This window comes from Siphateles boraxobius, unplaced genomic scaffold (assembly GCF_051911475.1).
Source record: "Siphateles boraxobius isolate OS27281-9 unplaced genomic scaffold, OSU_SipBor_1 9, whole genome shotgun sequence".
Taxonomy (NCBI): Eukaryota; Metazoa; Chordata; class Actinopteri; order Cypriniformes; family Leuciscidae; genus Siphateles; species Siphateles boraxobius.
This window is the reverse complement of record NW_027509219.1, coordinates 2,209,491-2,233,300: the sequence shown is the minus strand read 5'-3', so window position 1 is coordinate 2,233,300 and position 23,810 is coordinate 2,209,491. Positions and strand designations below refer to the sequence as shown.

The 23,810-nt window shown below is 44.3% G+C and overlaps 1 protein-coding gene across 2 annotated transcripts in view; it reads right to left on the bottom strand.

Annotated features, from left to right (window-relative positions):
* The window catches only part of antxr1a (ANTXR cell adhesion molecule 1a), a 106,079-nt gene that overhangs the window by 73,052 nt on the left and 9,217 nt on the right, over positions 1 to 23,810 (bottom strand). Inside the window, exons 1-4 of one of the 2 annotated variants that reach the window (XM_077222782.1) lie at positions 22,359 to 22,429; positions 8,369 to 8,440; positions 7,681 to 7,752; positions 61 to 142 (exon numbers count right to left, since the gene is read on the bottom strand). In XM_077222782.1, coding sequence (XP_077078897.1) covers positions 61 to 142; positions 7,681 to 7,752; positions 8,369 to 8,440; positions 22,359 to 22,384 — 252 coding nt within the window. In that variant the 5' untranslated portion in view covers positions 22,385 to 22,429. Of the gene's footprint in view, positions 1 to 60; positions 143 to 7,680; positions 7,753 to 8,368; positions 8,441 to 22,358; positions 22,430 to 23,810 lie in introns of those variants that run through there. The other variant, XM_077222781.1, reaches the window with a different exon arrangement.

Genomic DNA, 23,810 nt, shown 5'->3' with positions numbered 1-23,810 from the left:
TATGTCATAGCTCTGTGGGAAGTACTGCTGAGCCAAAATGGTTCCTATTGGCTCACTCACCCTCTGAATGCCTTCATGCATAAAAGTGTCTCCACCTGGCCGGACATTCTTGAGTTCCTCCAAACCTTTACGAATTTGGTCCCTGACATTTGCACATAATGAAAAAGAGCGAAAAATACACCATGACCAATAATGATAACAATAATTAATAACAATTAAATCATTAAATAATAATTACATAATTCTGGAGAACATGGAGTTTGACCAGCCAAACGTTTTTTTATAATGAAGATAGTAATATTGCAAAATATTACTAAAAATTAAAACTTTATTATTTATTTTTAATAATTATTTATACCTGTGATCAAAGATGGATTTTATGCATTATTAATTCAGTCTTCAGTGTCACATGATCCTTCAGAAATCATTCTAATATGCTGATTTGCTGCTCAAGAGTTTTTATTATTATTATCAATGTTGAACATATTTTTGTGGAAATCATGATGCACTACCATTCAAAAGTTTGGGGTGAGATTTTTTTTTAAATTCATTCGTTCCTTAATACTTTTATTCAGCAAGGATACATTAATTGCTCTAAAGTTACAGTATACAATGTTATATACAGCAAATAAATGCTGTTCATTGAACTTTCTATTTATCAAAGAATCCTAAAAAAATGTATTACAGTTTCCACAAAAATATTAAGCAGCAAAAATTGTTTTTAACATTGATAATAATAAGAACCATTACTAGAACAACACTAATAATCCCTAACTATAGCTGCAAGCGGCAATTATCGGGGCCAAGCACAAAGAAGGCACGATAAGTCATGCCACCATTGGCTGGGAGCATCAGACCAACTAGTGCTGGGCGGTGTACCGGTTCATACAGAAAACCGGTGTATATTTTTGTTATGATATTAATTTTGAATATACCACCATACCGATTTACTTAATTACACAACGTTGTTAATACGTTGTATTAACGTTCTTGCTTGGTTATAAGAACATCATTCAAACGTCATTAGAACGTTCAACTCTCCTGTTATATAAACGTTGTATTAACGTTATTTCCTGGTTATAAGAACGTTATTAGAGCGTTAAGAAATAACAATTTTAGGTTATACTGGGCGCTATTCTACTCTACAATATTCACTAATGACAGTAAAATAGACCATCCTAAGTCAATTTACTGCAGTAATTCCTATCTCAACCAGTAGAAAATGCTTTGAACACCTGATTGTGCATGAAAAAAAAACCGTCATAAACCGGAAAACCGCCCAGCACTAAGACCAACAGCAACAACAAGCAATTAAAGACATATTATTTCAGGCAAAATGGCTGAAAAATCATAAATACAATCACTAAAAATATGATATAATGTTTTATCTCTTTTGACCAATAGGTGGCGCTGTTAAAATTTTTTATCTGGAGTGGTCAGAGAAAGGTGATATGACATGTACAAAGTTTGGTGTCAATATGACAAAGCATGGCAGAGATACAGCCTCAGATTTGTTTTGGCATCATGGCATCAACTTATACGAAAACTGTTTAGTCTATCGACACAAAATCCAAAACTTTTTGCCGGCATGGTCTGAAAATGATACTATTAGATTTTTGTGAAAATCGGACAAACGGTCTAGGAGGAGTTCGAAAAAGTACTGTAGGTTTTGAAAGAAAATCAAAATGGTGGAAAACGGTCTAGGAGGAGTTCGAAAAAGTACTGTAGGTTTTGAAAGAAAATCAAAATGGTGGAATAGAAGTTTGGCAAAATTATGGCAAACTATGGCAAAATTGGTATCTATGTTCTCAGCATTATCCAATGGATCTAATTAAGATCAGTTCCCTATCAGTCGGTCTCTCTACATACGTCATGACAAATAGGAATCTCGCTAGAGAGGCCAATCTACTTCGAGTAAAACTAAACAAGCCAATGCACATTGGCGTGCAATCACTTCCATCAGCTGCTCAGCCTCGCAGTGTGGGTACATAATGAGCAGAAGGTGTGATTGCACTTCATTTTTTTGCTTTTCGAGCCAAGCACTTCGATGCCCTCTACAAACTCTCAGGAGATTGTGAAAACTTCAAGCAGCCTTTTTCTCTGACCTCTCCACCCTGGTACGGGTGTGACAGCACAGCAGCGCGAACGGTCTTCTCTTCTCTCTCCCTTTTTAGTTTTTTGAATACTGAGCAAAACAAAAAAGCTGTTGTCACAACTGGTAAGGTGTGCAGTGAGGTAGACCGACAAGCTCCGGTTCCTTAACTCCCCCATGTCCCAGATCGGCCTCTTTGGCGACATAGTTTGAGAACTTCGCCCAGCAGTTCTCGGCTGTACAAAAGCAGACAGAGGCCATCAAACATATCCTTCCGCGGCGGTCAGCTGCTGCCTCCACCCCAACGCCCGCGGCTCTGCTCGTCACTGGGGTTGTCCTCCTGCGTCTGCCCCTTCTCCCGCACCACAGCAGTAGCCTCCACCTAAACGACACTGTGGAGCCAGTCGCAGCCAGGCCGCCCCGCCCACGCCAGTCCTACTGGCGAAAGACGCGATAGAGCTGGTCCCTTCAGCCAACCCTGATGAGATCAAGGCACTACAGTCCCTACTTCATTGTACCCAAGAAAGGTGGTGGGTTACGACCGATCTCAGATCTGCAAATTTTGAATTGGAGTCTCCACAGACTACCGTTCAAAATGATTACGCAGAAACGCATTTTCGAATGCATCCGTCCCTGAGATTGGTTTGCAGCGACCTGTACTTTCATGTCTCGATTCTTTCTCGACACTGGCCGTTTCTACGCTTTGCGTTCGACGGTCAAGCATATCAGTACAAAGTCCTTCAGGCTGTCTCTTTACGAAAGTCACGGAGGGGGCCCTTGTTCCCATGAGAGAACAGGGAGTTTGCATCCTCAACTATCTCGACGACTGGCTTATACTAGCACACTTTCGAGATCAGATTTGCAAACACAGGGACCTCGTGATCAGGCACCTCAGCCAGTTGGGTCTTCAGGTCAATTGGGAAAAGAGCAAACTCTCCCCTGTACAGAGGATCTCTTTTCTCGGTATGGAGTTGGATTCGGTCACACAGACAGTGAGCCTCACAGAGGATCGCGCTCAGTCGGTGCTGAAGGCAGGACACCGGTCCCACTGAAATTCTTTCATAGGCTCCTGGGGCATATGGCAGCAGCGGTAACCCCCACATTCTGGCACTCACCAGGTGGCAATCCCACCGGTGTACCGCCAGAAGTTCAGCCCGTGGTCAGACCACTCGTTCCTGCGGGTAGGAGTACCCTTGGAACAGGTGTCCATGAATGTTGTGCTGCCTCCCTCTGCCTTTGGCTGGGGTGCTACGTACAATGGGCATGTAGTGTCCGGAGTGTGGATAGACCCCCAACTGCATTGTTACATAAATTGCCTTGAGATTCTAGCAGTAAGTCTCGCTATGAGGCGCTTGAAAAGGGCAGGGCAGGGACATGCTGGTCCGTACGGACAACACTACAACAATTGCGTACATCAACCGACAAGGTGGTCTAAGCTTCCGTTGCATGTCGCAACTCGCGTGCCATCTCCTCCTCTGGAGTCAGAAGCATCTGAGCACGCTTCAAGCCATGTATGTCCCCGGTGTGCTGAACTGTGTGGCCGACGAGCTATCATGAGCTGTGCTCCCAGAAGAATGTCGACTCCACCCCCAGGCGGTTCAGCTTATCTGGAGAGAGTTCGGGAGGCTCAAGTAGACCTGTTTGCCTCCTCAGAGACCTCCCACTGCCAGCTGTTTTACTCGCTGACCGAGGGAACACTCGGCACAGACGCACTGGCACACAGCTGGCCCAAGGGCCTCCGCAAATAAGCGTTTCCCCCGGTGAGCCTACTTGCGCAGACACTGTGCAAAGTCAGGGAGGACGAAAAGCAGTTCCTTCTGGTGGCTCCCTATTGGCCCACCCAGTTCCCAGAATTCATGCTCCTCGTGACAGTCCCTCCCTGGCCCATTCCTCTGAGGAAGGACCTTCTGACTCAAAAACCCTGAACGGGATACGGAGGTTCTAGTTGACTTACCCCACGAGGTAGGAGTGTAAATATTAATCGATTCGTATCGATGCATCGATTATACAGCCGACGATTCGATGCATCGATCCGTCCGCAAGAGTATCGATTAATGTGTTTGTTTTGCCGCCTGTCTATTTTCAGCATCCGCTCATATGCGTACAAACGATTGTTGTTATGCACTGGGCTAACGTAACTAAACTGCCAGTGTGAATGCACCGTCAGTCACTTAGTCGGCGAATTCCAAGCTAGCAGTTACTAACGTAAACAAACAGGCGCTAACGTGTACAAAAGGCTACTTCAACAGCTTTCTTGAAAAGTCTAGGGTGCTTTCACACCAACTCGGAACGGGCACGGTTCGCATGAAAAATCACTATTAATGTGAACGCTGTCTGTCATGCGGAGCCGGGTGCACACTGGAATACCGAACCCGAGACTGCCTGGAGGAGGTGCGCTGAGTTCGGTTGCACTCGAACCGTGCCGCGGCTCGCGTGAATGTGAAAGCATCACGGACTCGGGTGCGCACTTGTTCAGGAAGTAAGTGACCTGCGCATGCTTTTTAGCTGATTATGATGTATTTAGTTAAATAAAACACATGTAAGGGCTGATAGTGTTGATAATTTACCTTGGATAAGAGCGAGAGAGAGTCTGCAGTGTATTCGCACACACACATAGCGCGTGGACTCAGGGCAACACATTAATGGAAATCCACTGTCTCCTGCGTTTGCAATCAGCAAAAAGCCAAATGCGACACACAGTAAACCGGTGTTGTTCACTCAGCTGTGCTTAATAGCACCAAATAAAATAAAAAAACACAATATATTGACCCGCGTTTTGTTTTCTATCATGTGTCGTGCACGTTTGCGATGACGTAAGATGCACGGAAACACACCAGGATTCGATAGAATCAAGTTTTGAACTGTATTCAGTAACTGTTATATTTGCTGTTCTATGTGCAGTGCATTGAGCACATCATACACATTATGTGAATAGAATACTGTTCCTGTATTCTCAATAAAAGGCAAATTATAAACTTTTTGTTGATTTACTTGAAACTTAATAGATATCATGTAAAAATATCGATTATTGAATCGTATCGAATCGTATCGCGGGGAATTCTGAAGTATCTAAAATAATCGAATCGTTGGCTTAAGAAATCGGTATCGTATCGAATCGTCATGAAGGCTCCGATTTACACCCCTACCACGAGGTACTCAACACTATCACTTCTGCACGGGCGCCATCCACGAGACGTGTGTACGCCCTGAAGTGGAACCTATTTGTCGAGTGGTGTTCTTCTCGCCGAGAAGACCCCCGAAGATGTTCGATAGGGTTTGTGCTTTCCTTCTTACAGTAAGGGTTGGAGCGAAGACTGTCTACCTCCACCCTCAAAGTACGTGCTGCAGCTATTTCAGCATATCACGACCACATAGAAGGCAAAACAGTAGGAAAGCACGACCTGATCGTCAGGTTTCTTAGGGGGGCGAGACGATTAAATCCTCCTCATCCCCCCTCCATACCCTCTTGGGACCTTTCCCTGGTGCTTCGAACTCAAAGTCTCAGGACCTCAGACCAGCTCTTTGTCTTGTACGGAGGCCAGCAAAAGGGAAAGGCTGTCTCCAAGCAGAGGATGGCCCACTGGATAGTGGATGCCATCGCCTCGGCTTACCACGCACAAGGCGTGCCCTGTCAGCTCAGGTTGCATGCTCACTGCATGAGAGGCATTGCATCCTCCTGGGCCCTGGCACATGGCTCCTCGCTAATAGTCATCTGTAGCGCTGGGGGACACCTAACACGTTCGTTAGATATTATAGTCTACGTGTAGAGCTGGTCTCCTCCCGTGTTCTCACCCTAAATGGGTAGAAGCACAGAGAGGTCCGGCTCTGTCGGCTTGCTGCACCCTACTGTGGATCCTTATTACTCCAGAGAGAAAAACCTGTAGAGTCCTCCAACACCCTCGGCCCGGACATGGCGGAGCGTCCGGTGCCAGGCCTTTATCCGCTGAATCCTTGAGAACTGAGTCTAGGCTGGGTCCTATATGTGTGACCCTACGGTGGATCCCATATGTGTATATTTCTCCACGGCTGCTTCTATCGGAAGCCTGTGTCTTTCCCTTGGGCTAAGTAACCCAGTTTTCATATGTAGTACAACCTTCGGGCTAGTCCATATGTATTTCCCACATAACTCCTTGAAGTAGTGGCTTCCGCAGCGTTCTCCTTCCTAACAGAAAGGGCATGCTTTCTCAGTGTTATCCAATATCTCACTGTATGGGTTATCACAGAGCAACAGTGACAGATTCACTCTGTGTACAAGGCACTAGATGGGGTGCAGCAGCTGTGTCAGTAGGGATTCCTATTAGTCTGTCACGACTTACGTCAAGAGACTGATTGAGGGAATGTCTCGGTTACATATGGTAACCCTCGTTCCCTGAAGGAGGAAACGGAGACCTACATCCCGTCGCCAAATCTGCTGCCACCCACCGGGCGGCCAGCTTATCAGGCTTGGCTCCTCAGCAAAAAACTGAAGTGCAATCGCACCTGCAGTTCATTACATACCTGCGCTGCGAGGCTGAGCAGCTGATGCAAATGATTGCACACCAATGTGCATTGGCTTGTTTAGTTTCACTCGAAATAGATTGGCCTCTCTAACGAGATTCCTATTAATCAGTAACAACGAATGTTTCCTTGCAACAGGCAAATCTAATCAAAAGTTATTTGCAGTTTTTTTTTTTTAAATATCCTCATGACTTTTGACCACAAGGTGGCGCTGCCCCAAAACGTTTTGAGAACCTTCTTCTGGGCACCGTGGCAAAGACACATGCTGAGTTTCGTAACAATACAATTATGCATTCGTAAAATATAGCATTTTCCGACAAAATTCTAAATGGCTGCACGTTACATTAAAAGCTTCTTTTTCTGCTTATAATGGTATGCGTAGTGTTGTGGCTTGCAAAATATTTTTTTAAAGTTGAAAAAACTTTAAACCACGCCGACTCTTTTTGAATTAATGATGTACAGAAGATTGGGAGCGTTTTGACCATTCAAATGAAAGTAGCATCAGTGCTGCCCACTTGTTGAATGAAATACTCAAGCCACAAACTGATTTTTAAACTACAAACAAAAAAGGAGGTCTAAAGACGAAATCTCGTTTTCCGTTTGTTATTAACAAAAATAAATGATGAACCTCTTTCAATTTATCATTATTCCTGTTAAAATTGAAAATGAAATTACACAGACCACTGAAAATCAATCATTGACAAACCAAGACTTCTCTGGACACATGAAAAAGCCTTAGTCACAATGAATTTTGGCATTGGCAGCCCACAAGAGTGACTTTTCTTTAGAAATTGTAAGCCACATGCTGAAGTCATAGAAGTGCTGTTTTAAAGATTGGAGATGATCGCCAAGACCAGGGAATGTTCACAGCAGATGTGTCGTTCTTTATGGGTCATTAACTGTCACATAATCGATTCTCACATATTTGGCCTTCTTTCCTTTTTTTTGTTTGGTAAGAAAAATTGTAAAACTTCTGTTGGCACAAACTCATACTATGGTCAAAACACTTCAAGACTGCGAAAGTTAACACAATGCAATTGTGCAAACGGCTGGAGTTAAACAGGTAAATAATGAAGATAAAGTTTACTCACCTGTCTTCTGTAAGCTGCATCAAAATCTTGCCCTGATCGGAGAATACAATGAAGGACATCCGCAACTGTGGGCTATATGTAATAACAAATTATAACGTATAAAAATGTATATTTTACTTAAATTATTATTTCAATGCAAATTTCAGGTGCCCTGTAGTTTGATTCAAATTAGATTTCCACTATTTTTAATTAACTGAAATGGTATATTATAGTTTTAAAATTATTTTATTTTAAATGTATTTATTTATTTATTCATTATTTTGAATTAATTATTTGGTAACACTTAAAAATTCTACTAAGTAACTTTGCAACTACATGCTAACTACCAGTCGACTGGACTGTCTGCTAACACTTTATTTTGATGAAACTGACTAAATTCTACAAACCCTAAACTGACAGTCTACTAATAGTCTAATGAGAGTTAGTTGACATTTAGTTGTAAAATACTTATTGTTAGTAGAATCTCTAAAGTGTTAATAGTGAAATATAATTCATTTATTTACAGAACGTTTATTAAGCCAACTAGAAATTAAAGATGCAACTAGTCACTAAATATTTTTAGTTAAACATGTTTTAGAGAGGTGGTGTTTGTGCAGGTAATTTTTCATCCACACACAGTATAGCAGAAAAGATTACATAAAATTACGTGCAAACACATACATTTTTGTAAGACTCTGTTTTTGCCTACCTTATGAACTTATGGGCCAGATGTTCCACAAAGTTATATATTTCATTCCAGTGATGCTGCACACTTCCTGATCTGCAGGGTGAAATAGACAAATTGAACACTTACAGTCAAACATCAAGGGGGCAATAAAGATTCACAAGCTGAGAAGAATAGCCAAAGTTTGAGATTTAAAAGCAGCAGTTCAAAAACTACATAGACACATTTTTATCCTCCCCAGAGGGAAATCGTTCAAGTATCCAGTATCCTCCCAGAGCAGCTGTCTGAATGATGTGAGGCCAGCTTCTATTATTCCATTGACTTTGCAGTCCCTCCAGGATTTCACAATTTTTTTATGTGATTTTTGCAATTAAAATGACTGATTTTGTGGTGGTAATTTCCAGAAATTTGTGAAAAAATGTGCGATTTTTATATTTTATAATTAGGACATCACATTTACCATAATAGTATTCTGTCAGATGCACAATAGTCATACATGACACAAATCACAAAAAAAATGCATAAAGCTTGTTTATTTGGTCTAATCAAATACTTTTTTTTAAATTGTGCTGTAGCCTTTTGTTGTTGCTTGATTAACATTAACAACAGCAGGTAAATTAGGTTACTGTCACTTTAAGACCTACTACAGTAATGACAAACGTCCCAATCAGTTATTACTGATTGTTTTACGTAAATGCTTGCCAAAATGAATATTTTGAAGTAATTGTAGCTATGTGTATTTGTTCAAGCGCAATAAAGAGAATTCAATATTCTAACTAGGCCGACAGGCGGTGACACGCAGTCAGTCATTCAGTCAGTCACAAACACACATACACACACACACACACACACACACACACACACACACAGACACACACACACACACACACACACACACACACACACACACACACACACACACACACACACACACACACACACACACACACACACACACACACACACACACACACACACACACACACACACGCACACACACACAAACACACACACACACACACACAAACACACACACACACACACTTGCAGTCAGAGACAGACTGTCACTCGACTGGCTGAAATTAGTTCTCTTTCACGGTATACTGCGCTTTTAAAAATTATTTTTAGTACCATCGAGCATATCATATTTTTTGTTATGTCATTCAATCATGTTAAACGCGTTAATAAGATTGCCATACTGCCCAATGAAAACCTGGGCGCTTATGTGAGAGGGTAGGAGAGATGCATTTTCCTTCGCCATGTTTCTTACAGACCGCACACAGACATCACGCGTGCACAATATATGTTCCCACGTAAAAATGCATTGAAACTTTAATTAACTAAAGATATTTCAATTGGGTGATTATAATTTAATGTTTTGTGAGGTCTTTTTTTGAATTTTTGTGATTATTTTGCGGTTAAATTAGGAATTATGCAGGATCGCAAAAAAAAATGCGACATTTTGTTGATTTTGCGTTGTATTCAGCGATCGCAGAATCGCGAAAAACTGGAGGGACTGACTTTGAATTAAGCCAAAGATCAATAATTGTGATCCTTAAAAATTACAGTAGTAAAGCACTGAAACCTCACATTGGAATCTGACTTTTAAATAAAATAAAATTAAATAACATGAAATAAAATTAAATGAAAGGGAGGATTGCCCCCTTAAGAACAATGTGAATGTATTTTTAGGTTGTGACATATTTATATATAGGCTAACTTAAGAATGTACTGAATGATGATGCATCAGCTAATGTGTTATTAATGAAAATCGAAACATTTGCTACTAGTGTAAGATGACTTCCTAACTGGGTCAGTCATCACGCCGAAAAGGTAAACTCAGTCCGCTTTTACAGCATCATTATGCTTAAAATTGTGCTCATATATACTAGTCTAACTCAAACGTTCTGGTAAAATGTTTTTGGATAAAAACTGAAAGAGTTGTCAGAAGCTTAGTGATAGTGAAGTTGAAGTTGTGGGACTGTAGTGTGGTTCGTTTATAGTTGCAAAAGTTGTGTTCATATGTGAAAACAGTGTGAAATGTGAAACAGACATTTAGTGGTTTATTTTTGAATATGCAAAGTATCGAAAATCAAAATAAAGCTCTGTAAACACTTGCATTTTTACAACACTTTAGCCCGGTTTCACAGACAGGGCTTAGATTAAGTCTTGGTTCAAGTAGGGCATTTCAGTAGCTTTTATTAACGTGTCTTAAAAAACAATACCGGTGTGCATATTGAGACAAATCAATGGCACTGACATATTTTAAGAGATTTCAGTGCAAGTTGTTTTCAGTTAAAACAGCTGAAACATGCATTTTAGTCTGGGACTAAACTTAAGCGTTGTCTTGTAAAACTGGGGTATAAGACTGTGAGTCATTGGATAATCAAACGTTCTTAACACACTTGCGATCTTCACGCTCACTTGGACACTTGGGCCAAATACAGCAAATATGTCATAAGTAGATAAGTGGACAAGTGCAAAGACCGTAAGTGTATGTATTGGGACAGGCCCCTTGTCATTTGGTTCCTTTGTACATGTTGTTTTAATTGTTAACTTTGATTCATGTATCGTACTCTCATTGGTTCTTGCTTCATTAGTTCTGTCTGTTCATTGGATGTTTTTTACATGTTACACAATAAGACAAGGCAAACATGAGGGCTTAAATACATTAATGGGCATGGATTTAAGCTCTCATGTTTGCCTTGTCTTGCCATATATTGAAGTTGCTGTTCCATACTCATGTTTCAATACGCCAGGGCGGTTTAACATCAAGTCAAGTCAAGTTATCGTTCAAGGTTTGCTTCATGTTTTGGATTGTGTTTATAGTTTAGGTTTCATGATTTTGGATTTTGTTTCTCGAGCCTAGTTTCTTTGAGGATGGACCAAAGCAGCCAGTAGGAGGGCATTATGCAAATGAGAAACATGGTGACAGATTTTTGTTGAGGGAACTAGGGTGATGCTAGCTTATGGGTTGGCCTACAAAAATACATCATCAATGCAGCACTCTACAGGACTACAAATGACGTGTTTCAGGCAGGTGTTTTCTGCTGGAGAGATGAACTCCATTTTGTGTGGACTTAGATGTGCTTAGTTTGTAAATTGCCATTGTTTATAACGTTTATGCATAAATAGCTATATTACACACTAAATGAAAGGTTAGAAATAAAATAAAAACATAATAGATGCCATTTAATGTTTTAGTTTCAGTGTAACTACCTCATGAAGGCATTCTGCTTAATGCAGTTGTCAATGTGCCAGATGTTATTTCAATGATGCCATGTCTAGTGCAGAGCTACGACCATTGATTCATTCAAATGGTGTACATGTTGTTATAATGTGTAACTCTGCCAAAGATTAAATTGCTTCCAGATGATCATGTTTTTGCATAGTAATGCTGTTTAAAAATCCAGGCCCTGCCCTCAAACCTATCCCACAGTGATCAGTGATAGTGGTTTACTCAGATGTGAAATTTATATTAGTTATGAAATAGACGTGATCATTGTTGCCATATTTTACTCATTTGTTAGAGTACAATGTATGTCAAGTACATTGGAGAAATGTGCTTTGCTACACTTTAATACTGTTTGAAATGTGTAAATTTCATGGATAAAAAAATATCAAATTAAGTAGCATATGCAATGTGATTTTAGTAAATGTATGAAGTGTATAAGATTTTTTTTACTATTTAAAACCAAATAAACTTTGTTACATTTTTATTTAAAAGAGGGTGTTCTGTATTATTATTATATTATTTTATTTTTTATTTGTGCTATAAAATCCACAATATATTCACAGTGTAAAACACCTACACAGTAGTATCCATAGCATATGGATATTTTTGCTGCTTAGCAATATTTTGTTATAGCACTATGTCTTCTTACTGGTATTGCTCTGGAACAAGTATAAAATAATACATCTACACATAAAACTCGCCATTCCACTCCACGGACTGGGTACGTGGAATATTTCCTCAGGTAAGCTTCCCGAAATCCCTGAGTTTCTCAAGCACTGTTGACGTCGATGCCAGTGTCTAGGCCTTTGCGTTGGCTAGGTGCCTCCGTGTGCATGGTTCCCGCCTTGGGCGACCCCCACATGTGTATTTCCACTGTAAGCCTCTCTGAGCATGTGTCTTTCTTCCTGCCACTTCTGCTGTACCGCGGGGATCGGCTGAGTTCAGTCTTGGCTCCTCAGCGAAGAAACATATCTGCATGTTGCCCGCGTCCTCCTTTTATACCCACGAGGTGGGGCGGCGATACGCTATGCCTATTATACGCTATAAATTCCGCATACCCATGGCATTTCTTTGCCATTGGCTCGTTTTGTAATACTTGAAGTCGATAGGCTTTCCAAGCGAAACCCCATTTGTCGTCACGATGGAACGTCTCCGTTCCCTGCTCAGGGAACGAGGGTTACATGTGTAACCGAGACGTTTTTGGTTAAACTATCTCTTTAAAGGTGCTACTCCAACTACTGTACCTCATTACTGTATATGTTTAGAATTATTAATTGCAATGAAATGATGTGAGATATTAGGCACTGCCTCTGTCCTCCTCTCGCTCATCTCTATGCTTGTCTTTCTCCCTCTCTCATTATTTTTCCATTGTTAGTGGGATCCAGGGCTCTAAAGCAGCCAAAGCAGGCAGGGTTTGGAACATCTGGAGCTGATGATGAAATGGTTTAACAAGAGGCAAATAGTATGTGTGCGTGAGTGTGTAAAAGAGATGGGTTTATTTATATACCTATAACTCTTAATGAACTAGCCTTCTACAGCGGCCCAATATTGACTATTAATTTTCACTGAAATTGGACTGGATTGTCACATTATTCAGTTCCTCCCTAACCCAAAGGTTTAGGTAATCTCTGGGAATGGATGAGAGCGCAAAACCCACCCCAAACCACATCTCTCAGCTTTTATTTCAGTCCTTGAACAGGTCAACGAGGACGTTTCACTTATATCGGCTCAAAACAATAGCAGTTAGCCTAGCAACCATTAGGTAAATTATGTTTTGTATTATATTTAACCTTTGCTCAAGAATAATTTGGTGTTCAGAGCCAGATAACTAGAAAAGAAAACCAAAAACATTATTTAAAAATGTGCTCAGATATCAATAGATTAATGCTTGGTCATAAACTGTAATAGAAGTATTAAAGGTCTTACTGTAAAATTAAGCCATGGATAATGTATAGTCAGCCCGTCACAAAAATCATAAAGTATCCAATACTTGTTTAATTAAAAACACCAGAAACTGACTCAAATAAAGTTTAAGTAGCTCTTTAGAAAGATCTTTTATTTTATTAGAATATTAAAATACTAAAACATTAAAGTAAATTATATTAAAATATATTTAAGTATCACAAAAATACAGTACATTTTTATAAATATCTATGGCATGGTATCAATCATGCCTATTTTAGGATACATAAGAGTTAAACGTATTCATTCAGTCATACACTGCTAATTTACAATACTGATATTAAACATAAATGAATGTCTTTTATTAGCGTAAAATGCATTCTTTGCATGAAAAAGTAAATATCATTGCTAGAGAAACTGCTAATAATAATCAGCTAAACATTAGAATTATGACAACAATCAGACCATGGCCAGAATAAGGATTATTTACTTCATGATCATGTCTCTGAAGATATCACATAGAGCTTTGGCATCACACAAATGCACTGAATCAAAGAAATAAACACTAATATGAATATAAGCTGCAATTATATAATGAATATAATATAATACACCTCCAAAAATGGTCCTCTGGATCATGTCCAAAACACCAAACTGTGGTACATTTTGGAACTTTGTCGTATGTGACATGTAAAATGGGAAGTGAAAAGGCATATTTTTTTTACCCAACTTCGACAGTCGAGTGAAGATTCAAAACGGATTGCAGTAACATTTCTCGCGAGGAAGCTCGTCATTTCTAAACTTTTCTTTCTAAAAGCAAGCTTGTGCAAACCCTCTACTAGGAAAAAACATCTGGAACACCGCTCAAAGTCGGACATCCAACCTGAGAACTCGAGGTAGATCGATCAGCCCCGAGATCGATCAGCGAGACGCGTCATTTGACGTCAGTTCCAATATGGAAGCAAGTCCTGATTCCAATGAGCATAGCATGGAGATATGTCAAACGTATAACCAATCTTTAACATTAAACACTAAGTTTATATAATGATACCTTCATTTTTGCATCACGTCACCTATTTTCAAATTGGATGCCATTTTATGCTGTTATTTTATTCTTTTTTGCCATTTAATTGTCACAAACACAAGAAATACTCTCGTTGTGTTGTGTCAGTGGGTAACACAAATCAAGTAACGCTAGTTCCCTTTCGTTGTCACTCCGAGTTACGTCGGATGACGACGAATGGGGTTTCGCTTAGAAAGCAACGGAATCAACCGGAATCAACTTCGAGTATTACAAAACGAGCCAATGGCAAAGAAATGCCATGGGTCTGCGGAATTTGCATGACGTAACTCCGCCCCACCTCGTGGGTATAAAAGGAGGACGCCGGCAACAGGCAGATATGTTTTCGCTGAGGAGCCAAGTGTAATTCTTCACTCCTTAAGCTATCTCTGATTGTCAGCTTCTTACGAGACGAGCAACTCTCCAGTGTTGGTGTGACGGCGATCTCCCGGCGAGTGCACACTTCCTGCTTATCTGAGCGTGGTTTGCCAGCGAGTGTGTTCTCCGCGGGCGCTTCAGCACTGAGTTTCTCTCACAAAAAGAGCTTGCACGCGGCACGTCTTTTTAAAGATGCCTCGCCCGTGCACTTCTGGTTGCGGTCGGCTGGTGTCTGACTCTGATGGGCACGAGCGCTGCTTGGTGTGTTTGGGCTTTAATCACGCTAAAGCAGCGCTCGTGGATGAGTCATGTTCTTTCTGTGGGAACATGACCATCGCAACACTTAGATCGAGACTCAATGATCTCGCAAGAGTGAGAGTCCCCTCATCCACACCCCGATCTAGCGCCTCCTCGAGAGGCTCTACTTCGGCTGGTGACCAGGGTGATCTGAGGGTGACTGTGTGGAACAAAGCGCCGACTATTCGTCTGTCCCCCGCAGCACCTTCTCCAGTGTTGCAACCCGCGAGCGTTCAGGGGATCCCCGCGGGACCGTCCTATGAGGTCCCACGGGTGTCCTTTGGCGCTCCAGAGGAAGATGTGATGTCAATCGCAGCATCACAAGGCGGGTCTGATTCGTCTGGAAGTGACGACTCGTCACAGCTGCCACCCTCGGGTGTGAATACGGCTGTGGCTCAGTCCGATCCAGAGATGACGGCCATGCTTTCCCGGGCGGCTGGACGATTGGTTTTTGGGTGCAGCTGCGGCTTCCCGTCCTCAGCCTGCCCCAATACCTTTCTTCCCGGACGTGCATGATGAAATCTCGAAGTCCTGGAAGACTCCCATGTCTTCCCGCGACCGCTCGTTGATTTCATCCGCCTTTCCTCCCCTCGATGGGGCAGCCGCCCGTGGGTACACTGGGCTCCCCCCGGTTGAGCGCTCTGTTGCGATGCAGCTGTGTCCTCAGAGTGCTTCTTCTCGCGGCGAGCCTAAGCACCCATCCAAGGCATGTAGGTTCTCGTCTACCCTAGTGGCGAAGTCCTACAGAGCGGAGGGACAGGCGGCTGCCTCTTTGAATGCCATGGCCACTCTGCAGGTCTATTAGGCCCAGATGCTAAGGGACATGCACGAGGGTAGGACGGACCCAGGGCTCTTCGATGAGCTGCGCGCTGCCACCGACCTCGCCCTCCGGGCGACGAAGGTGACCGCACGCTCCCTGGGTCTGGTGATGTCCACAGCTGTGGTCCAGGAGAGACACTTATGGCTGAACCTGGCTGACATGCCGGACGCTGAGCGCTCTCGCCTGCTCGACTCCCCCATGTCCCAGGCCGGCCTATTCGGCGGTGCGGTGGAGGACTTCGCCCAACAGTTCTCCACCGCCCAGAAACAGGCTGAGGCCATTAAGCACATTCTGCCCCGACGGCCCGCTGCTGCCTCCACCCAGCCGACCGGGCAGATCTCTCAGTCTGTTCGCCGCCAAGGGCGCCCTCCTGCGGCTCCCGCCCCTCCCGCCCGGCCCAAGCAGCAGCCTCCACCCGGGCCCGGTCGCGGAGGAAGCCGTAAGAAGGCGCCCCAGCCCTCTCCAGCCCCGCCCCCTGCTAAACGCCGGGCCAAGCGGCGCTCCTGAGACGGGCTGCTCAGGGATGCTGAAGATTACTTTTCAGGAGATGGTAGCAGGACCACTCCTTCCCCCGGTGGATGGCCAGGGGAGAATCTTTTGTTCTCCACTCCCCGCTGCTCACCCACGGGTGGGCAGCACCCTAATGTGGTTAAAGAAAGAAGTAACATTTCCATCCCTGAGCACACAGAGTTCTCGGACGACACGGTGTGCCGCCCCCGAGCCGTGCACCCCTCGTCCCCCTCTGTCCCAGAGCCGGTTGACAGTGCGCGCCGTCCCCGGACCGTGCCGCTCTCTTCCGCCTCTGTCGCCAGCCCCCTGGCAGAGCAGACCCCCGTGGAACGTACTTCCTTCCCTGGTCTCCTCTGTCAGGGCGCGGTTAATGACTGTGCCCCCCCACCGGGCCGCTATGCCGTCCACGTCCGGGCCAGTCAATCCGCCCTGCTGCACCATCGGTGGGAAGTCTGTGGTCCGTATGACCCCGCTGGTACAGTTCTTGGGAGCCTGGCTAGAGCTTCCCCTCCTGTCCCGATGGGTCGCACGGACGATCAGGCTCGGCTACGCGATTCAGTTCGCGCGGTCTCCTCCCCGCTTCAGGGGAGTCCGCTCCACTTTGGTCGGTGGCAACGCCCCTATCATGAGAGCAGAGATCGCCACCCTGCTGGCGAAGGGTGCGATCGAGACCGTTCCTCCGGCCGAGATGAGGACCGGCTTCTACAGCCCGTACTTCATTGTCCCCAAGAAAACCGGTGGGTTACGGCCAATCCTGGACCTGCGTGTGCTGAACCATTCCCTTCACAGGCTGCCGTTCAAGATGCTCACTGCCAAACGCATTTTCGAATGTGTGCGGCCCCAGGATTGGTTTGCAGCAATCGACCTGAAGGACGCCTACTTTCATGTCTCCATTCTCCCTCGACACGGACCGTTCCTTCGGTTTGCCTTCGAGGGGCAGGCATACCAGTACACGGTTCTCCCTTTCGGGCTAGCCCTGTCTCCTCGCGTCTTCACGAAGGTCGTCGAGGCAGCCCTTGTTCCCCTTCGGGAACACGGGGTTCGCATCCTGAACTACATTGACGACTGGCTGATCCTAGCTCACTCTCGAGACCAGGTATGCGAACACAGGGACCTAGTGCTCTGGCACCTAGCTCGTCTGGGCCTTCGGGTCAACTGGGAAAAGAGCAAACTTTGTCCCGTGCAGAGGACCTCTTTTCTCGGTATGGATATCGACTCGGTCGCCATGTCCGCGTAGCTTACGAGCGAGCGCGCGCAGTCACTGCTGACTTGCCTGAGACAGTTCGAGGGCAAGAGTACGGTTCCACTGAAACTCTTTCAGAGGCTCCTGGGGCATATGGCATCTGCAGCCGCGGCAACGCCGCTCGGATTGCTTCATATGAGACCAATTCAGCTTTGGCTTCGCGACCGAGTCCCGAGGTGGGCATGGCAACACGGCACCTTCCGAGTAACAGTTACTCCGTCCTGCCGTCAGACCTTCACCCCGTGTTCGGACCTCAGTTTTCTACGGGCCGGAGTGCCCCTGGAACGAGCTTCGCGGCACATCGTTGTAACGACAGATGCCTCCTCCACGGGCTGGGGTGCCATGTGCAATGGACGTGCTGCCGCGGGCTCCTGGACAGGACCCCGCCGCCTCTGGCACATCAATTGCCTCGAGTTGCTGGCCGTACGTCTTGCTTTGCGCCGCTTCCGGGCCGTGCTCAAGAACCAACACGTACTAGTCCGTTCAGACAATACCGCCACTGTAGCGTACATCAGCCATCAAGGTGGTCTACGCTCCCGCCGTATGTCGCAACTCGCCCGCCACCTCCTCATATGGAGTCAGAAGCATCTGAGGTCGCTTCATGCCATTTATATCCCCGGAGCCCTGAACTGTGCAGCCGACGAGCTCTCACGGCTTCAGCCCCTCCCGGGAGATTGGCGACTCCATCCCCAGTCGGTTCAGCTGATTTGGGACCAGTTCGGGGACGCACAGATAGATCTGTTTGCCTCTCACGACTCGACCCATTGCGACCTGTATTATTCCCTGACCGAGGGCACGCTCGGCACGGATGCACTGGCGCACAGCTGGCCGCGGGGCCGCAAATATGCGTTTCCCCCAGTGAGCCTTCTTGCGCAGACCCTGCGCAAGGTCAAGGAGGACGAGGAGCAGGTCATTCTGGTCGCGCCATACTGGCCCGCCCGGACCTGGTTCTCCGAACTAGTACTCCTCGCGACAGCACCTCCTTGGCCGATTCCCCTGAGGAAGGACCTCCTTTCTCAGGGACGGGGCACCCTATGGCACCCTCGTCCCGATCTTTGGAACCTCCACGTGTGGTTCCTGGGCAGGACGAGGCAGGTTTGAGTACCCTACCACCAACGGTGGCGGCTACCATCACTTCCGCTAGAGCGTCGTCCACGAGACACGTCTATGCGTTGAAGTGGAACCTCTTCGTCAACTGGTGCTCTTCTCACCGACAAGACCCCCGGAGATGTTCGATTAGTGTCGTGCTTTCCTTCCTTCAAGATAGGCTGGAGCGAAGGCTGTCTCCCTCCACCCTGAAAGTCTATGTTGCCGCTATTGCCGCACACCATGACCTGGTCGAAGGTAAGTCTGTTGGAAGGCACGACCTGATCATCAGGTTCCTGAGAGGAGCGAGGAGACTGAATCCTCCTCGCCCTCCTCTCGTTCCCTCTTGGGACCTCTCAGTGGTTCTAACTGCCCTGTGGAGTGCTCCCTTTGAGCCGTTGCAATCAGTGGAGCTTAAGTTCCTGTCTATGAAGACAGCGCTCCTGGTTGCATTGGCCTCCATCAAGAGGGTGGGGGACTTGCACGCATTCTCCGTTGACGAAGCGTGCCTGGAATTTGGGCCGGCTTATTCTCACGTGATCCTGAGACCCCGGCCTGGATATGTGCCCAAGGTTCCTACCACTCCCTTCCGGGACCAGGTGGTGAACCTGCAAGAGCTGCCCCCGGAGGAGGCAGACCCAGCCTTGGCACTGCTCTGTCCAGTACGCGCCCTCCGCGCCTATGTAGACAGGACGCAGTGTTTCAGGACCTCAGACCAGCTCTTTGTCTGTTATGGTGGGAAGCTGAAGGGAAAGGCTCTCTCCAAGCAAAGGTTGTCTCACTGGATAGTGGACGCCATTGCTTTGGCATACCAGCAGCAAGGTCGACCGTGCCCCCTTGGTGTGACTGCCCACTCCACCCGGAGTGTGGCATCCTCTTGGGCTCTAGCGCATGGCGCCTCGCTAACAGACATCTGCAGAGCTGCAGGCTGGGCGACACCTAACACATTCGCCAGATTCTACAATCTCCGAGTGGAGCCAGTGTCCTCTCGTGTACTCGCTTCAACCAGCTAGTACTGGACCCGCTCAGGTGTCTTCGCTTGCTCGCCATTCCACTCCACGGACTGGATGCGTGCGATATTCTCCTCAGGTGAGCTTCCCTGAAAGCCCTGAGTTCCTCCAGCACTCCTGACGTTGGCGCCAGTGTCTATTGCCTGTGCGTCGGCTAGGTGCCTCCCGTGTGCATGGTCCCTCCCCTGAGCGACCCCCACATGTGTATTTCCACTGTAAGCCTCTTGAGCATGTGTCTTTCCCTTGGCAAGCCATCTTGCCACCCCTGGGGTTGAAATATTCCACCTGCGGCTGGACACCCCAGTGTTCTCCATGTCTCCTTCGGGTCACATGTGTATTCTCTAAGTCCCCCCCTCTGGGTTGGCAGTAATTGAATATTTCCCCTGAACTTTGGATATGCTCCCCAGTGTACCTTGGTATTCCTGTGCTAAATAGGAGTCCTTCGTCCGTGCCAGTCCCACGACAGGGATCTCAGATTTACGCAGGGCACTGGAAGACAGTTGAGAAGGTGGCGTGATTAGACTGGTAACCCCATTCGTCGTCATCCGACGTAACTCGGAGTGACAACGAAAGGGAACGTCTCGGTTACGTATGTAACCCTCGTTCCCTGAGTAGGGAACGGAGACGTTACGTCTGCCTGCCACTTTCCGCTGTACCGCGGGGATCGCCTGAGCTCAGTCTTGGCTCCTCAGCGAAGAAACATATCTGCCTGTTGCCGGCGTCCTCCTTTTATACCCACGAGGTGGGGCGGAGTTACGTCATGCAAATTCCGCAGACCCATGGCATTTCTTTGCCATTGGCTCGTTTTGTAATACTCGAAGTTGATAGGCTTTCTAAGCGAAACCCCATTCGTCGTCATCCGACGTAACGTCTCCGTTCCCTACTCAGGGAACGAGGGTTACATACGTAACCGAGACGTTACGTAATCAGATTACTTTTTTCAAGTAACTAATAAAGTAATGCAATACTTTTAAATATACAACAAGATATCTTTAAATAAGTAACACAATTTACTTTGTTTTCCCACTTATTGACTGACCCATTTTCATTCATGTTGAGAAAAATCAGTAGTAAGTGCAGAGGTTTTGTGTGTGCTGTGTGAACATGATGGTTATTGTAGTTCTATCTAGACTAAAAGTGAGCAGGTATTTACTCATCTCACTTGCACGAAAACAGATATAAATATTCTGCTAAATGAATAAAACAGTGAAATGCAAACTCAGAGAATAACACAAACCTGCAATTATTGAATATATATTAAATTACACCAATATAGCCTATTTATGCATTTAATCTCACCTTATTAACCAATGCCTTTGCTGCTGACCCTCAATGATCCCATTCACAGGTCAGATTTCACAGATGTCACATGTACCAAAATGGTGTCAATTAGTGATAATAACTTGTCCGTGAAGGACCGGTATGCTGAAAATTTGGGACAATGGGCAAATATTTAGTTGAAAGAATGATGTGACTGACCAGATGTTCCAGAACTTTTCCAGAGACAATTACAGGACTTCCTGGTCATTAGTGTTATGAGTTATATTATTAGTTTCATAACACATGTGCCCTTATTCCCAACACTGCTTCTAAACTGTTCTCTTGTTGCACTTTCTGCAAAAGTGCTTGAGATGAATGAAAGGAGGAGAACAGTAAATGTCCTTCACAGACCCTCCTGAGCAAAGGAGCCAAACCATCAAGCCACAGCTATAAAGTGGAGCCACAGAGATGGCCCATAAGTACAACCGAACCAAACCCTGACTTTCCCATAACTCAGATACAAGGCAAAGCTGATTGATTTGTGTTGATATATTAACTCGTGTAAGAACTTAATAATTTAGGCATTGTCCCATGATAGCTTGAAGGCTTATGCTTTATATGCTAAATTAATTCCATTGCATTACAAATAGACTGTAACACCGCATGACTGATTATAACGAGTTGTGTTTGTATATAGCATTTAAAATACATGAATCTGATGTGCAAAATAATGCTGAAACTATTGCAATAGTCAGATTTGACTGTATCTTGCCAAATTTATATTACAAAAGTGCCACAGAAGTGCTTTGCCTTGGCATTTGTGTGTCTTTACATCGACTATTTAATGCTGCTCAGAGGTGGCATACAGTACATGTATTTCCAATCAAATTGCAACTGTCTAATTTGATACTAGAGGCTGAAGTGGGTCAGAGTATGCATGATTTAGTCTGGCTTTAATGTGTAATTGCATCTTTACACTGAATTTTGTGCAGGCACAGAATAGCCTTAAAGTTAGCTGCATTTTCTTTTATAAACACTATTTGTTATACTGTTTAAAACTCTTAATATCCTGATAGCAATCAATAATAGAAGTGGTCTATATATTAAATAAATATCTTCTGTGGCAGTCACAGGACCAAAAATATTCATCCAATCAATTGCATTCGGTCCAACAGAATTTCCTACCTGCCTGTCAGCATATGTATTTCCATACCTCCTCGCGCAGACATCACACGTCATCAGCGCGTTTTGTAAGGCTATCTAGAGTTGTAGACAGACAGTCACCGAGCTCCACAAACAAACAGCAGCTGCCTTTTATAGTTCCTCCTGAACCACAACAACGAGCTTATGCTGCGTTGACGCCATGCCAATTGTTACAGTAACTACGAGATGGCAACCCTTGACGTTCTACCCGTCACGTCCTCAGACTCGGATTTATGTTTCTATGTCAACACTATCAACACGAGATGAATCTTTAGCAGTCAGGTGATACAACTAGAGTTCTGTAAGTTGTTTATATTAATTATGATTGTAATGTTATGTGGCTTGAGACATGAGGTCATTTAACACCATCTCTTATAACACTATGCAGACTGTGTGCGTTCATGTGTTTTGAAGGAGGCATGGATTTTGAGAGCATGGGTTCTGGAGGGAGTGTGGGCTATCATGCTTTCAAAGCTAGCTTGCTAATGTTAGCCTCTCAGATTGCCTAATGCCTACCAATGCCACAATAAAAAGGGGGTGTGTTATTAACATTATTAGGAAATAAAGAGAAAGGTTTAGAAATTTTTAACAATTTAAATCAAAGAAAAGTTATAATGTTAAATAAATTAGGTACAGATGTCCTTGATTCAATTGAAGCACAAGATGCACATTTCAAATCATTCTAAAGAACACGACCCTCAGTTTGTCTTTCAAGTCACCTTGAGTGCTGCTGTTATTAAAGTGAAAATAGACATAGCAAATCAAATCCTGAAATGAATGTAACTTAGCTATTTGCTTTGGTGGCATGTTCTGTCACCATTGCATTCATTAACTTTATACTCCCATAGCATTTCTAGAATTAACTTTGTCTCTAGAACAATAATATTTTGACTTCACAAGTCTTGCAGATGATCATCATCATCATCATCATCACCTTTATTAATTTAAGCATCTGGATTCCACATAGTTCTAAATAGTAACTAGGTTCAGCACAGTAAGCAAAACTAAAGAAGGATACATGTGCAGTAAATACGTAAGTAAATAAATAGAAACGTGGATATGATGGTCAAAAGGAATAGGCAGAAGCTTAAGCTTATTGACGCCTACCCCCTTTTATACATTTAAGAAGTAGTTTCATTTACTACAATCAAGAAGACTATTGACACATATTTATACTGACCTTTTGCTGTAACTATACAATCAACAATAATAACTCACAACAATTCTGATGATTCCAAGACAAGGAAAGAAGAATCGTCAATTAGTACAAAAAACCCATCATTGCCAGTGACAACTAGTCACCAATCTCTTTAATTTGCTCTTTTGTTCCTTATTATTATGAATTCAATAATTCAATGCATGTAATTTCCACAATTGATTATAATTATAAATAGTTTAATTATATTATCTTTATTATCTTATAATATCTTTTTAGTTTGCCAGTCACAAAAATACAACTTAG